This window comes from Maylandia zebra, linkage group LG3 (genome assembly GCF_041146795.1).
Source record: "Maylandia zebra isolate NMK-2024a linkage group LG3, Mzebra_GT3a, whole genome shotgun sequence".
Taxonomy (NCBI): domain Eukaryota; kingdom Metazoa; phylum Chordata; class Actinopteri; order Cichliformes; family Cichlidae; genus Maylandia; species Maylandia zebra.
This window is the reverse complement of record NC_135169.1, coordinates 13,965,955-13,978,771: the sequence shown is the minus strand read 5'-3', so window position 1 is coordinate 13,978,771 and position 12,817 is coordinate 13,965,955. Positions and strand designations below refer to the sequence as shown.

The 12,817-nt window shown below is 44.7% G+C and overlaps 1 protein-coding gene across 1 annotated transcript in view; it reads right to left on the bottom strand.

The window, feature by feature from the left end:
• The window catches only part of LOC112431562 (alpha-tectorin-like), a 40,005-nt gene continuing 27,188 nt past the window's right edge, over nucleotides 1-12,817 (bottom strand). The window contains exons 9-20 of the mRNA XM_076879965.1: nucleotides 5,427-5,676; nucleotides 5,055-5,205; nucleotides 4,843-4,930; nucleotides 4,677-4,739; nucleotides 4,310-4,509; nucleotides 4,069-4,200; nucleotides 3,788-3,975; nucleotides 2,911-3,062; nucleotides 2,580-2,825; nucleotides 2,338-2,497; nucleotides 2,054-2,140; nucleotides 1-1,726 (exon numbers count right to left, since the gene is read on the bottom strand). Coding sequence (XP_076736080.1) covers nucleotides 2,054-2,140; nucleotides 2,338-2,497; nucleotides 2,580-2,825; nucleotides 2,911-3,062; nucleotides 3,788-3,975; nucleotides 4,069-4,200; nucleotides 4,310-4,509; nucleotides 4,677-4,739; nucleotides 4,843-4,930; nucleotides 5,055-5,205; nucleotides 5,427-5,676 — 1,717 coding nt within the window. The 3' untranslated portion in view covers nucleotides 1-1,726. The remainder of the gene's footprint in view (nucleotides 1,727-2,053; nucleotides 2,141-2,337; nucleotides 2,498-2,579; nucleotides 2,826-2,910; nucleotides 3,063-3,787; nucleotides 3,976-4,068; nucleotides 4,201-4,309; nucleotides 4,510-4,676; nucleotides 4,740-4,842; nucleotides 4,931-5,054; nucleotides 5,206-5,426; nucleotides 5,677-12,817) is intronic.

Sequence of the window (12,817 nt, the reverse complement as noted above, 5' to 3'; positions counted from 1 at the left end):
GAAAAAGTAGGAACGTGAGAACAAAAAGTGAGCTGTTTATTTGGCTGATAGGAAAAAAAAACACAAAACAAATACAAGGGAAACTGGGGCATAACTAAACAAGAAACTAAATTGGGGAAAGCTAACACTAACTACAAAAACTATGACATGAGAACATGAACATGAGCAGGAGCATGAAAAACTCTAAGACCTGACATGACATGAAGAAATACAAACAGATGGACCGACACTGAACAAACGGAGCCAGAGGACTTCAATACATAGGAGAGCAGTGAAGGAAGTGGAAACACCTGGGGAAAAACAGCTGACACAAATGAATATGGTTGTGTCCAAATTCATGGGCTGCATCCTCCTGAGGACCCGGCCTTCGCGGTCTACGTGGGCCGGGTCCTCAGAAGGTCGGGTAGGCCGGAAGTAAACTGCTGTGAAATTGGACGGTCTAGCCTTCTGATTAGCGTCACCGCTGTCTCGGTGGAGTTTAATAAACTCAGCCGTCTGCTCCTTGCTATCTAAAATATAACAGGACACTGGCGTAAATTCTCGACCGTCTCATACTTCTCTTTAATCAGTTTTCTGTTTGACGTTTAGTCAGCTGTGTAAAAACCAAGGAGGAACCCACCCGGGGGGTTAATAAAGTTTTATTTTATCTAATCTAATCTAATAACTTTAATCTCAGCCAAACCAATTTACTCACAAACAAACAAAACACTGAAAAAAGCCCAACAATAATATTTTTAGGTTGTCTAAGTAACTTATATATCACGTTTAACCTGAGTAGCGAAAGTCCGCGGTGATCTGAAAATGATGTGCCGGGAGTTGTGCCGTTCTCGGCCGCATCAGTAACCCTCGAGCTCCCGGCTAGCTATCGAGCTGGTGGGTAGCAGACGTCTCCGAAAACGTCGAAGCACTTTTGCAAATATGCGATATCTTGATAAACCGAGCAGATATTTGATGTTTACACAGCTACTTTCTCGCCTGAAAATATGTTAAAAGTTTATTTTGTGACCCAGAAAGATTAGTAAGCGTAATCTTAAAACTTAGTAGCGGCCGCCATTATTGGAAACTGGAGTTTGGCTGGGCCGCGCTATGAATTCTGGGATGTGGTAGGCCACGAAGGACACACCCGACCCATCCTTCAAATTCGGGGAAAAGGAGGACGCATTTGTCGGCTGCATTCGGAGGAGTCTACGAATTTGGACAGCCTTCGGCGCGTCGCTGTGACGTAATCGGTCTACAAATGCGGCCTCAGGAGGATGCAGCCCATGAATTTGGACACGACCTATTATGCCACAGGGGAAGCAAAACTAAACACACTGAACAGGGAAACCAGACCTTTAAAATAAAACAAGAAACCTGGAGAGACACGACATGAACTGGGACACGCAAGCTTGAGACAAGAGACAGAGAGGAGAAGGACACAGAGGAGAGAGACACAAGGGGAACCTTTATAGACAAGGAGATAACACATGAAAAAAAGGAAAAAGACTCATAAACAACGAGACATGGACAACAACATAAACTAGACTAAACTTCAACTAAGACAAGCTAATAATAACCCCAGAACTTAACATTATCTCATAAGAGAAAAAAAAACCCCACAATAACTCAAAATGCTGGGTCAAGGACGCAGGCCCAACACAGGATCTGGATTAGGACCAATCAGAAGTCAAGGATGATCATGGAGGTCAATAACCTGTCGGTCAGTCTGAGTCACCGTGGAAACCACCTGAGAAGATAAACCAGACCCCACTGTGACTGCTGAACAACCCTTCATCCTCTCTGTGGTGTCACTTCCTTCTCTTAAATGTTTATCGTTGGTATTGAGATGGACATTTTCCTTAAGCCAGGGCTTTTCACTCACTTGGCAGTACATTAAATTTATTACACGAAGACAGTTGGAAACAATCTCATTGGTAGGAACTCAGAGAATATCTTTCTCTTAAATTGAATGGAGACATTTCTCTGTGGGAAACATGTTTGCTACACCACTAACAATCAGAACTTTGTATACAAACACTTCTCAGCACTATTAAAACAGCAGACTGTGTCTCACCTAATGAGTCCAGGCCATGCTGATGAAGGCTTCACCTTCATATTTGGACCTGGCAGATCTGCGTCTGCGAGCACCTGCAGGACAAGTCTAAAGACAAAGAGAGACAAAGTCCAGACTTTAGAAGATCAACACTGATCCTTTCATTCAGGACTGAATCTGCTGAGAACATTTGAGCTTTTGTGTCAGAATAGAAACAAGAATAATTGAAAATAACCTGTTTAATGATCGTAACAGAAGAGAGATACATTTGATTGTGTGTGATGTGTTTGGTAACAAAGCTGTACCGGGACACAGTTGTTCTGTTTGGGGCACAGGTGCAGTTCGCAGTGCAGGTAGACTTCACCAGAGCTACCAGTGAACTGGAACATACTGAAGGAGAAGTAGTTGGAGGTTCCCAGTCCGTTGTCCTCCACCTGCACCGTCTGGTCAGCAGGGTTGGCACAGCTGCTCACAGACAGGAAAACACACTTTGTTCAGGAGTCCATGAGAGAGATCAAAACCACATGACTCTCTGAGTCTGTCTCACCCGTTTATGATCAGGTCGTATCTCGGAGTGCTGTTAGTTGATGGCTGGTCAGTTGCCCAGCAGGAGTCAGTCACCACGACGACCACGTCTCCATCCAGCCCATCAGTCTTCAGCTCCACCCTGATCTTTTGGATCAGCTGCACTTCAGTGCTGGACTCCACAGCTTGTGTGTGACCAACATCAGTGAAACTCTGCATGGTCAGAGTGTAATCCCAAACTCCAGATGTGATGTGCTGGATCACAGAGCTGCAGAACACAAACACACTTCAGGTTTCTCTGACCCACAAACCTCATGAGAAGCTTCGCATCTTAAAGTAATTCAACCACACACCTGTCTCTGATCCTGAAGGTGGCAGTCTTGATGTCCGCTTGAGTTTGGACGCAGGAGAAGTCGATGTAGACTTGGTCATGACCATTGATGATGTCAGAGGAGCTGTTCTGGGTCATGATAGTGTTTTTGTAGATGAGTTCACTGTTGTTGGTCTGCAGAGTCACAAAATCAGAAGTTGCTACTGACTGTTAACATTTGTCTATTCAGTTCAGTTCATTAATCCCAAAATGCACTGAATCATTTTTTGTTCAATTAGAGAAAGTGAATGTAAATCATGCTCTGTTTGCTTTATTTGCACAGACACATGAAGCCACGTTAACTTTATTTTCAGTCTCTTTACAGTGATTTTAATCTGAGAACATCAGAACTTTGACTACACTTTGAAGATGATGGACCTCTAACTCAGAAGTATGAAGTTAAGAAAGTGCCCTTGTATTTTTGGTCCAATGTTTATGACATCTTGTCAGTGATTATAATCACAGATTTCATCAGAAACAATCTGCTAAATAGACACGTCAAAAACATCAAACTCATTCACTTTGTTCTTAAAAGCAACAACAACAGCTTTAGTCTCCTTTCTGTCTCTGCCTTTGACCGCTCGTGTCACGCAGACGAGTCGAGCACATCAAATGAAGTCACATTATTTTAACACAGCACAAACATTAGAGAGTTTCTTCCTGTACTGAATCAAACTCCTACTCTGATGTTTCTGTGTATGAACTTCACATATCATCAACGTGATGAAAAGCCACAGAGCTCAGAGGTGAAGCTGATCTCACAGAAAGATCTCAAACTGCAGCAGAGCAGGAGAAGCTCAGCAGATGCTGGAAGATGTTTGGCTGCTTGTAGAAGGTAAAGAGGAGGAGATGAAACCCACCGTGACCACCGTCCCACAGCTGTTGCTGCTGTTGAAGCTGAAGGTCACCATGTGGGTGAGCTCGTCCACCTGACCCCTGCAGGTCGGGTCGTTGAGGTGTAAGGCAGAGTAGTTGATGCCTTTGTCCTCCAGGAGACAACCGACCAGAGTGACTGAAGCAGAGTCCTGCATGCAGACCGTTGGATCACCTGAACGTCACAATATCAGTCAGAAAAATCACAGTTAGAGGTTTTCCTCCATTATTCAGCCCTGTTGTCATGGTGATGTCACAGCTGTCGTACCCAAAGAGTTGTTTGCTTGGTACTTGGAGGCAAAAATGTCCCGACAGAAGCAGCGAGTGTCACCACCGACCGTCTTCTCACCACAGAACTCGTGATCGCTGCAGGTCCTGTCCTGACAGAAGGCCTCAGAGGCTACAGAGGAACACACTGATGTATTATCCTGAAAACATGGGAGCTCTAAAACTCCAGAGTTCAGGTCTTTAACAAAGGAGAGCTTATTAATGTCTTATTAAGGTCTTACAGCAGCCGGTCTTTGATGTCCAGCCGTCCAGAGCGCGGTTGTGTTGACTGCAGGCTCTTGCGTAGGCCTTCAGGAACTGACAGTTGAGTCCATCCACTGCAGGATATTTACACAAAGTGTCGGTGCAGGCGGTTATGTAGGGCTCTGGGTCAATGTCAGTGTTACAGGAGGAGAAGGGCGCCTCCTTCAGGAGATTACAGCTGTACCACAGATAGAAGAAGAAGTTGAAGACAATAAAATAATAATCTGTAATCAGATGTGTTTATCTTCCATCTATGCTGCAGTCACATGTGATGTACCATATAATTTAGAACAGAGATCAAGGTACAACACAGATGTTTCCTGCTGTGTGGATCAGTCTGCTCACCGTTCAGTCACACTGGTGCAGTTGATCGTGCTGTCAGCAGTCTCACTGTACTGCATCTCACAGCTAGGGGGCGACAAACAACAAAGTTCAGGCTCATTCATACAAACAGAATATCTGCAACATCAGCAGCAGTCAGAGGGACTGTGAGCTTGTGATGAGGTCTTACCTGGTGGAGCTGTACTCAGAGAGCCTCAGGTCACTCAGAGACCTGCTGGAGTTTCCACACAGACCCTCCACAGATGAACCAGCAGGTCCTGCACAGGATCAGGACAGAATGAGTCAGATCAGCATCAATATTCAAACTGGACAAACGCAGAAGAATAAATAACAGCACAGTTTACAGTTTATGTTACAAGAATTAAACTTTATCTTCTGTACCTTCTAAGAGGATCTGTGCGGTGTTGCCATCAAAGAAGACAGAGATGTTGAGGTTGGTGAGTTCGGCAGTGACTCCAGTTTGGTCCTTAGAGAGCTGCACACCGTGAACCAGCTGAGATGAGCTGCTGAGGGTCAGTGTGGAGTCGTCCATCTGCATCGCAGCAGAGACAAAGTGGTGGAAACACTGAGTGAAACATGTCAAACACACAAACAGGCTGATTTCACAGCAACAACCACTGAGTCCAGCAGCTCTGAAAGAACTGCTTCTAACAGCCCTGAGAAGAAAGATGCGAGGAGACACAGCAGAGGATGAGGGAGGACTTTGGATCAGACTCCACTCTGACACATGAACTGTGGCTGTAGGTCGCTTACCTGAACTCTCCCACCTTGTTCCAGGTGAATGTAATGCCCGTCCACACGCAGCGTCACACTGTCCAAAAAGCTCACATCTGTACGACGGCGGTCCCTGAAGTTCCCCAGAACAAGGAAATCTGGGAGTGACGGAGTCGAGAACAGAGAGTACGCACAGCGATCCTGGATGGAGTTAATCTGGCCGTGGACGTCAATGATAGTGGGGCCGGTAAAAGTGCAGGTGGAGGCCAACATGGTGTCCAATGTGCAGCTGACAAATGCAGAAAATTCCGCTTCATTCAACTTTATGTTCACCAATTCACAACAGCAGTCACCTCAACGTAAATATTAGAGAGAAAATGCAACAATCATATGACCCCCTGTGTGCAACCACTTTGGCAACTGTGGGAATGAAAAATGGTCAGGAAGAAACTCTTGTGGATTTTTTGGGATGACACGTATACCTATATACACGATATATCGATCTGCACTGAGTAAATATCCTGTAAGACTCTTAAGCAAAAGATGTTTTGCTCTCTCCCCAGATTATTGAGCCGGTACAGTAACAGGGCAGGTAGAGACGAACAACTCCATTTCCAGGTCCGATAACTAACTCCCCCCACACAGCACACACTCTACATTTGTTATGCAGCATAACCAAAGTATGTCTTTTAAAGAAACAAATAGTGAACACATCACAATAACATCACCTTAAGGATCATTATAATACTATATAATCATACACACACACATACACTATATACTTAGACTGAAGTGTTTATGTAGAAAAGTCAGTGTTTGCATGGACTACATTACCAAGCAGCCTTTGTGCAAGTTGTGGGATTCGCTCCTGAGCTGGAGAGCCTGACTTAGTTACTGGGCTGATGATGCTGGAGAGAGCTGCTGGGAACCAAAGCGAATAATCCATCCTATTTATTATGAATGGTGTGCATCACATAAACATGAGTTCATGTTCCATGTTTAAGATGCTGCACCCTACTACTTTTGTGCATATTGGTTCTAGCTCGTTGTATATAGTGTATTACCTTTTTTATTTTGTATTTCTTTACTTAATATTCTTGGTATACTTGGGCTGGTTTCAGTCTTTATGCAAATGTACTGTTTATAATATTGGAGAAACCTGCAGTCAGCTGAGACTGAAGAAGTCACTTGGAGGAGTGATGAAACGTTTCTGCCACTGAAAATGCTATGTCCAGATGAACAGAATTAGCATTTGGAGATTCTTGGTATACTGTTTGTGTTTATCTATCTATACCTACCTGCCTACCCTGTGGGCGTCTGTGGCTCAGGGGGTTGGGAAGCGTATCTGTAACCGGAAGGTTGCCGGTTCGATCCCTGGGCTCTCTGTCCTGGTCGTTGTGTCCTTGGGCAAGACACTTTACCCTACTTGCCTACTGGTGTTGGCCAGAGGGGCCGATGGTGCGATATGGCAGCCTCGCTTCTGTCAGTCTACCCCAGGGCAACTGTGGCTACAACTGTAGCTTTCCTCCACCAGTGTGTGAATGTGAGAGTGAATGAATAGTGGCATTGTAAAGCGCTTTGGGTGCCTTGAAAAGCGCTATATAAAATCCAATCCATTATTATTATTATTACCCTGCCCTACAACAACACATAGACTTTCCAACAAGGGGAAATAACACACTGGACTTTGTTTACACCACCCAGAGAGGAGCTTACAAAGCTTTTCCCCTCCCCCACCTCAGCGCCTCAGACCATATCACTGTCATGCTAATGCCTGCTTACAGACCGCTCGTTAAAGCCACCAAACCGGTTCGTAAGCGGATACAAGTGTGGCCAGAAGGGTCTTCAGAGGCTTTACAGGACTGCTTTAACACCACAGACTGGAACATGTTTAAGCAGGCTGCCACCTATAACAACACCACTGACCTCCAGGAGTACGCAGAGACTGTTACTGCCTACATCAACAAGTGTATTGAGGATGTAACAGTCACGAAAACCATAACTGTCCGGGCAAATCAAAAACCATGGATGACAGGAGAGGTCTACAGGCTGCTGAAAGCTCGGAACGTTGCCTTCAGAGATGGAGACAAGGCAAGCCTGAGGACAGCTAGGACCAACCTTTCCCGTGGCATCAGAGAGGCTAAGAGACAGTACTCCAGGAAAATATCTCATCACTTCAAAGACAGCAGAGACTCACGGAGCCTGTGGCGGGGCATTCAGACCATCACAGATTACAAGCCCCCACCACAGACCTGTGATAGCACTATCCCCCTGCTGAACGAGCTGAATACTTTCTTTGCTCGCTTTGAAGTCCGAAACAGCACCACTGCACAGAAGACCCCATCCCCTCCTGGTGACCAGGTGATGACTCTGTCCCCGGACAGCGTGAGGAGATCCCTCAGCAGGATCAATGCACGAAAAGCTCCGGGTCCTGACAACATTCCTGGTCGTGTACTGAGAGACTGTGCAGTGGAACTCACTGATGTCTTCACAGACATCTTCAACATATCACTCATCCAGGCTGTCGTCCCCACATGTTTTAAAGCCACCACAATCATTCCGGTTCCAAAAAAGTCATCTCCCTCCTGCTTTAATGACTACCGTCCTGTTGCACTTACTCCCATCCTGATGAAGTGCTTCGAACGACTAGTCATGCAACACATCAAGACTGTCCTGCCCCCCTCCCTGGATCCCTTCCAGTTTGCGTATCGGCCCAACCGCTCAACCGATGATGCCATCTCCACTGCACTCCACTCAGCACTCACACACCTGGACAAAAAAGACTCATATGTTCGAATGCTGTTCATAGATTTCAGTTCAGCATTCAACACTATAATCCCCCAACAGCTCACTCAAAAACTGGTCCAGCTGGGGCTCAACACCTCACTGTGCAACTGGCTGTTGGATTTCCTCACCGGAAGACCTCAAGCAGTACGGGTCGGCAGTAATACATCCAGCACCATCATTTTAAACACGGGGGCCCCGCAGGGATGTGTGCTGAGCCCCCTCCTCTTCACTCTGCTGACCCATGACTGCACTCCATCATATAGCTCCAACCTCTTCATCAAGTTTGCGGACGACACAACGGTGGTGGGTCTCATTAGCAACAGGGATGAGACCGACTACAGAAGTGAGGTGAGACGCCTGGCCACGTGGTGTGCTGACAACAATCTCTCTCTGAATGTGGAGAAGACGAAGGAGATTGTTGTGGACTTCAGGAGAATGCACACCCAACATGCTCCTCTGACCATTGACGGAGCGTCTGTGGAGAGAGTGAGCAGCACCAAGTTCTTGGGTGTGCACATCACAGAGGATCTCTCCTGGACGTACAACACCACAGCACTGGCCAAGAAATCACAGCAGCGTCTCTTCTTTCTCCGCAAACTAAGAAGAGCTGGAGCACCAGCCCCCATCATGTACACTTTCTACAGAGGCACCATCGAGAGCATCCTGTCGAGCTGCATCACTGTGTGGTTTGGAGCCTGCAATGCGTCCTGTCATAGAACCCTCCAACGCATAGTGAGAGCTGCAGAGAGGATCATTGGTGTCTCTCTCCCCTCCCTCCAGGACATTTACAGCACCCGTCTCACTAAAAAAGCCCTTTGCATAGCGGCTGATCCCACGCACCCAATGCAAAGCTTCTTCAAGCTGCTGCCGTCAGGGAGGAGACTGCGGAGTCTCCAGGCCAGGACCAGCAGACTGAAGGACAGCTTCATCCATCAGGCTGTCAGGAAGCTTAACTCCCTCCCGATTCTGCCCCCTCTCCCCTCCACAGTCTCACTGAACTCTGTCACACACACACACACTCTCTGACTCACTCACTGGCCTGCACCAGTTACCAGTCACTTTGTGGAGCATTGGACTGCCATTACCTCATAAGACTTTGTTATTACACTATCTCTTACCGCATACTACTAAATCTCCATTTGCACTATTTGCCTATTTGCACTACTATGCCTCCTTACTTGAATATTGTATATTGTATATTGCATTTTTTTTTTGTTATACGTAAAATTGTATTGTATTTATTTAAATTTTTACTTTTTAATTATTTTATTTGCATTTTTTAATCACTAGGGTTTGAGAGTAACGAAATTTCTATTCTCTGTATGTCCTGTACATGTGGCAGAATTGACAAATAAAGTTGACTTGACTTGACTTGACTACCTTTGGAATATGTGCTAATTAGTGATAGCTTCTGGCATTGTTCCTTTAGTGTTCCTGGTCAATTGACCGGTCTGTTTTAACAACTCTTAAATTAGCATATCAAACATTTTTCACCGTGACATTCAGTTCAGTGGGTTTTTCAGTGGTTGTTTAGTCAACTGGGTGGGGAAATGAATGGATTCCCATTCATTTCCTATGGCAGTCACTTTTGATCGGGAACACCACAGATGTAACAAGATTGATTAAAACACTCAAAATTCAATGAACGAGGTAATCATCACTTTTATATGTTAAAGTTCATAGTGTGGAAGAAATTATATGGCTTTGAGGCAATCAGATGTAAAACACAATATTTATGAGTGTTTTAAGTTGGTAGTGCTTTACTAAATGTGAACGTTCTTAAGGAGTGACATCGGATTGATGCACTTAGCAGGTTTGTTGTGGAGGAATTGGTGGCCAGCTATACTATCCTTTAATCTTTGTTCGTGGTCTAATGTATTTCCTGTTCTTGATCGTAGAAACCACAACCACATCACCCTGCCACATCCTCCTACCTAAACGCTACACCCAGATGAACAGAATCAACTTTTGGGGATTTACTTACCTGGATGATTGAGACCATATCCTCCTACACTATGCCATACCTCCTTGTACCATCCATGTGAATGTAAATAATGTTAGCTGGATGTTGGTCTTTCCTCCTGACCAAGGATAACTAATGTAGTACAACTCAGCATTGAACTTACATCCACCATTCTGTGCAGTTATATATATATATATATATATATATATATATATATATACATACATACATACATACATACATACATACATACATACATACATACATACAGGGAGTGCAGAATTATTAGGCAAATGAGTATTTTGTCCACATCATCCTCTTCATGCATGCATGTTGTCTTACTCCAAGCTGTATAGGCCTACTATAGCCTACTACCAACTAAGCATATTAGGTGATGTGCATCTCTGTCTAATCACATCAACACCCTATATCAGGTGTGCATAATTATTAGGCAACGTCCTTTCCTTTGGCAAAATGGGTCAAAAGAAGGACTTGACAGGCTCAGAAAAGTAAAAAATAGTGAGATATCTTGCAGAGGGATGCAGCAGTCTCAAAATTGCAAAGCTTCTGAAGCGTGATCATCGAACAAGCAAGCGTTTCATTCAAAATAGTCAACAGGGTCGCAAGAAGTGTTTGGAAAAACCAAGGCGCAAAATAACTGCCCATGAACTGAGAAAAGTCAAGCGTGCAGCTGCCAAGATGCCACTTGCCACCAGTTTGGCCATATTTCAGAGCTGCAACATCACTGGAGTGCCCAAAAGCACAAGGTGTGCAATACTCAGAGACATGGCCAAGGTAAGAAAGGCTGAAAGACGACCACCAATGAACAAGACACACAAGCTGAAACGTCAAGACTGGGCCAAGAAATATCTCAAGACTGATTTTTCTAAGGTTTTATGGACTGATGAAATGAGAGTGAGTCGTGATGGGCCAGATGGATGGGCCCGTGGCTGGATTGGTAAAGGGCAGAGAGCTCCAGTCCGACTCAGACGCCAGCAAGGTGGAGGTGGAGTACTGGTTTGGGCTGGTATCATCAAAGATGAGCTTGTGGGGCCTTTTTGGGTTGAGGATGGAGTCAAGCTCAACTCCCAGTCCTACTGCCAGTTTCTGGAAGACACCTTCTTCAAGTAGTGGTACAGGAAGAAGTCTGCATCCTTCAAGAAAAACATGATTTTCATGCAGGACAATGCTCCATCACACGCGTCCAAGTACTCCACAGCGTGGCTGGCAAGAAAGGGTATAAAAGAAGAAAAACTAATGACATGGCCACCTTGTTCACCTGATCTGAACCCCATTGAGAACATGTGGTCCATCATCAAATGTGAGCTTTACAAGGAGGGAAAACAGTACACCTCTCTGAACAGAGTCTGGGAGGCTGTGGTTGCTGCTGCACGCAATGTTGATGGTGAACAGATCAAAACACTGACAGAATCCATGGATGGCAGGCTTTTGAGTGTCCTTGCAGAGAAAGGTGGCTATATTGGTCGCTGATTTGTTTTTGTTTTCTTTTTGAATGTCAGAAATGTATATTTGTGAATGTGGAGATGTTATATTGGTTTCACTGGTAAAAATAAATAATTGAAATGGGTATATATTTGTTTTTTGTTAAGTTGCCTAATAATTATGCACAGTAATAGTCACCTGCACACACAGATATCCCCCTAAAATAGCTAAAACTAAAAACAAACTAAAAACTACTTCCAAAAACATTCAGCTTTGATATTAATGAGTTTTTTGGGTTCATTGAGAACATGGTTGTTCCTCAATAATAATATTATTGCTCAAAAATACAACTTGCCTAATAATTCTGCACTCCCTGTATATATACATACATATATATATGTATGTACAGTGGGGCAAAAAAGTATTTAGTCAGCCACCGATTGTGCAAGTTCCCCCACCTAAAATGATGACAGAGGTCAGTAATTTGCACCAGAGGTACACTTCAACTGTGAGAGACAGAATGTGAAAAAAAAATCCATGAATCCACATGGTAGGATTTGTAAAGAATTTATTCGTAAATTAGGGTGGAAAATAAGTATTTGGTCACCTCAAACAAGGAAAATCTCTGGCTCTCACAGACCTGTAACGTCTTCTGTAAGAAGCTTTTCTGTCCCCCACTCGTTACCTGTATGAATGGCACCTGTTTGAACTCATCATCTGTATAAAAGACACCTGTCCACAGCCTCAAACAGTCAGACTCCAAACTCCGCCATGGCCAAGACCAAAGAGCTTTCGAAGGACACCAGGAAAAGTATTGTAGACCTGCACCAGACTGGGAAGAGTGAATCTACAATAGGCAAGCAGCTTGGTGTGAAAAAATCAACTGTGGGAGCAATCATCAGAAAATGGAAGACATACAAGACCACTGATAATCTCCCTCAATCTGGGGCTCCACGCAAGATCTCATCCCGTGGGGTCAAAATGATCATGAGAACGGTGAGCAAAGATCCCAGAACCACACGGGGGGACCTGGTGAATGACCTGCAGAGAGCTGGGACCAAAGTAACAAAGGTCACCATCAATAACACTGTCATGATTCGCTGTGTGGCAGGCAGGAGGAGGACCCAAACGCAAAACTCACAGGCACGGGGATGAACTCAAAATCACAGCTTTAATGCTGGAATGGCAGAACATAGGAAATACAAAACTAAACTGGGAAAAGTAAACTAACATACGC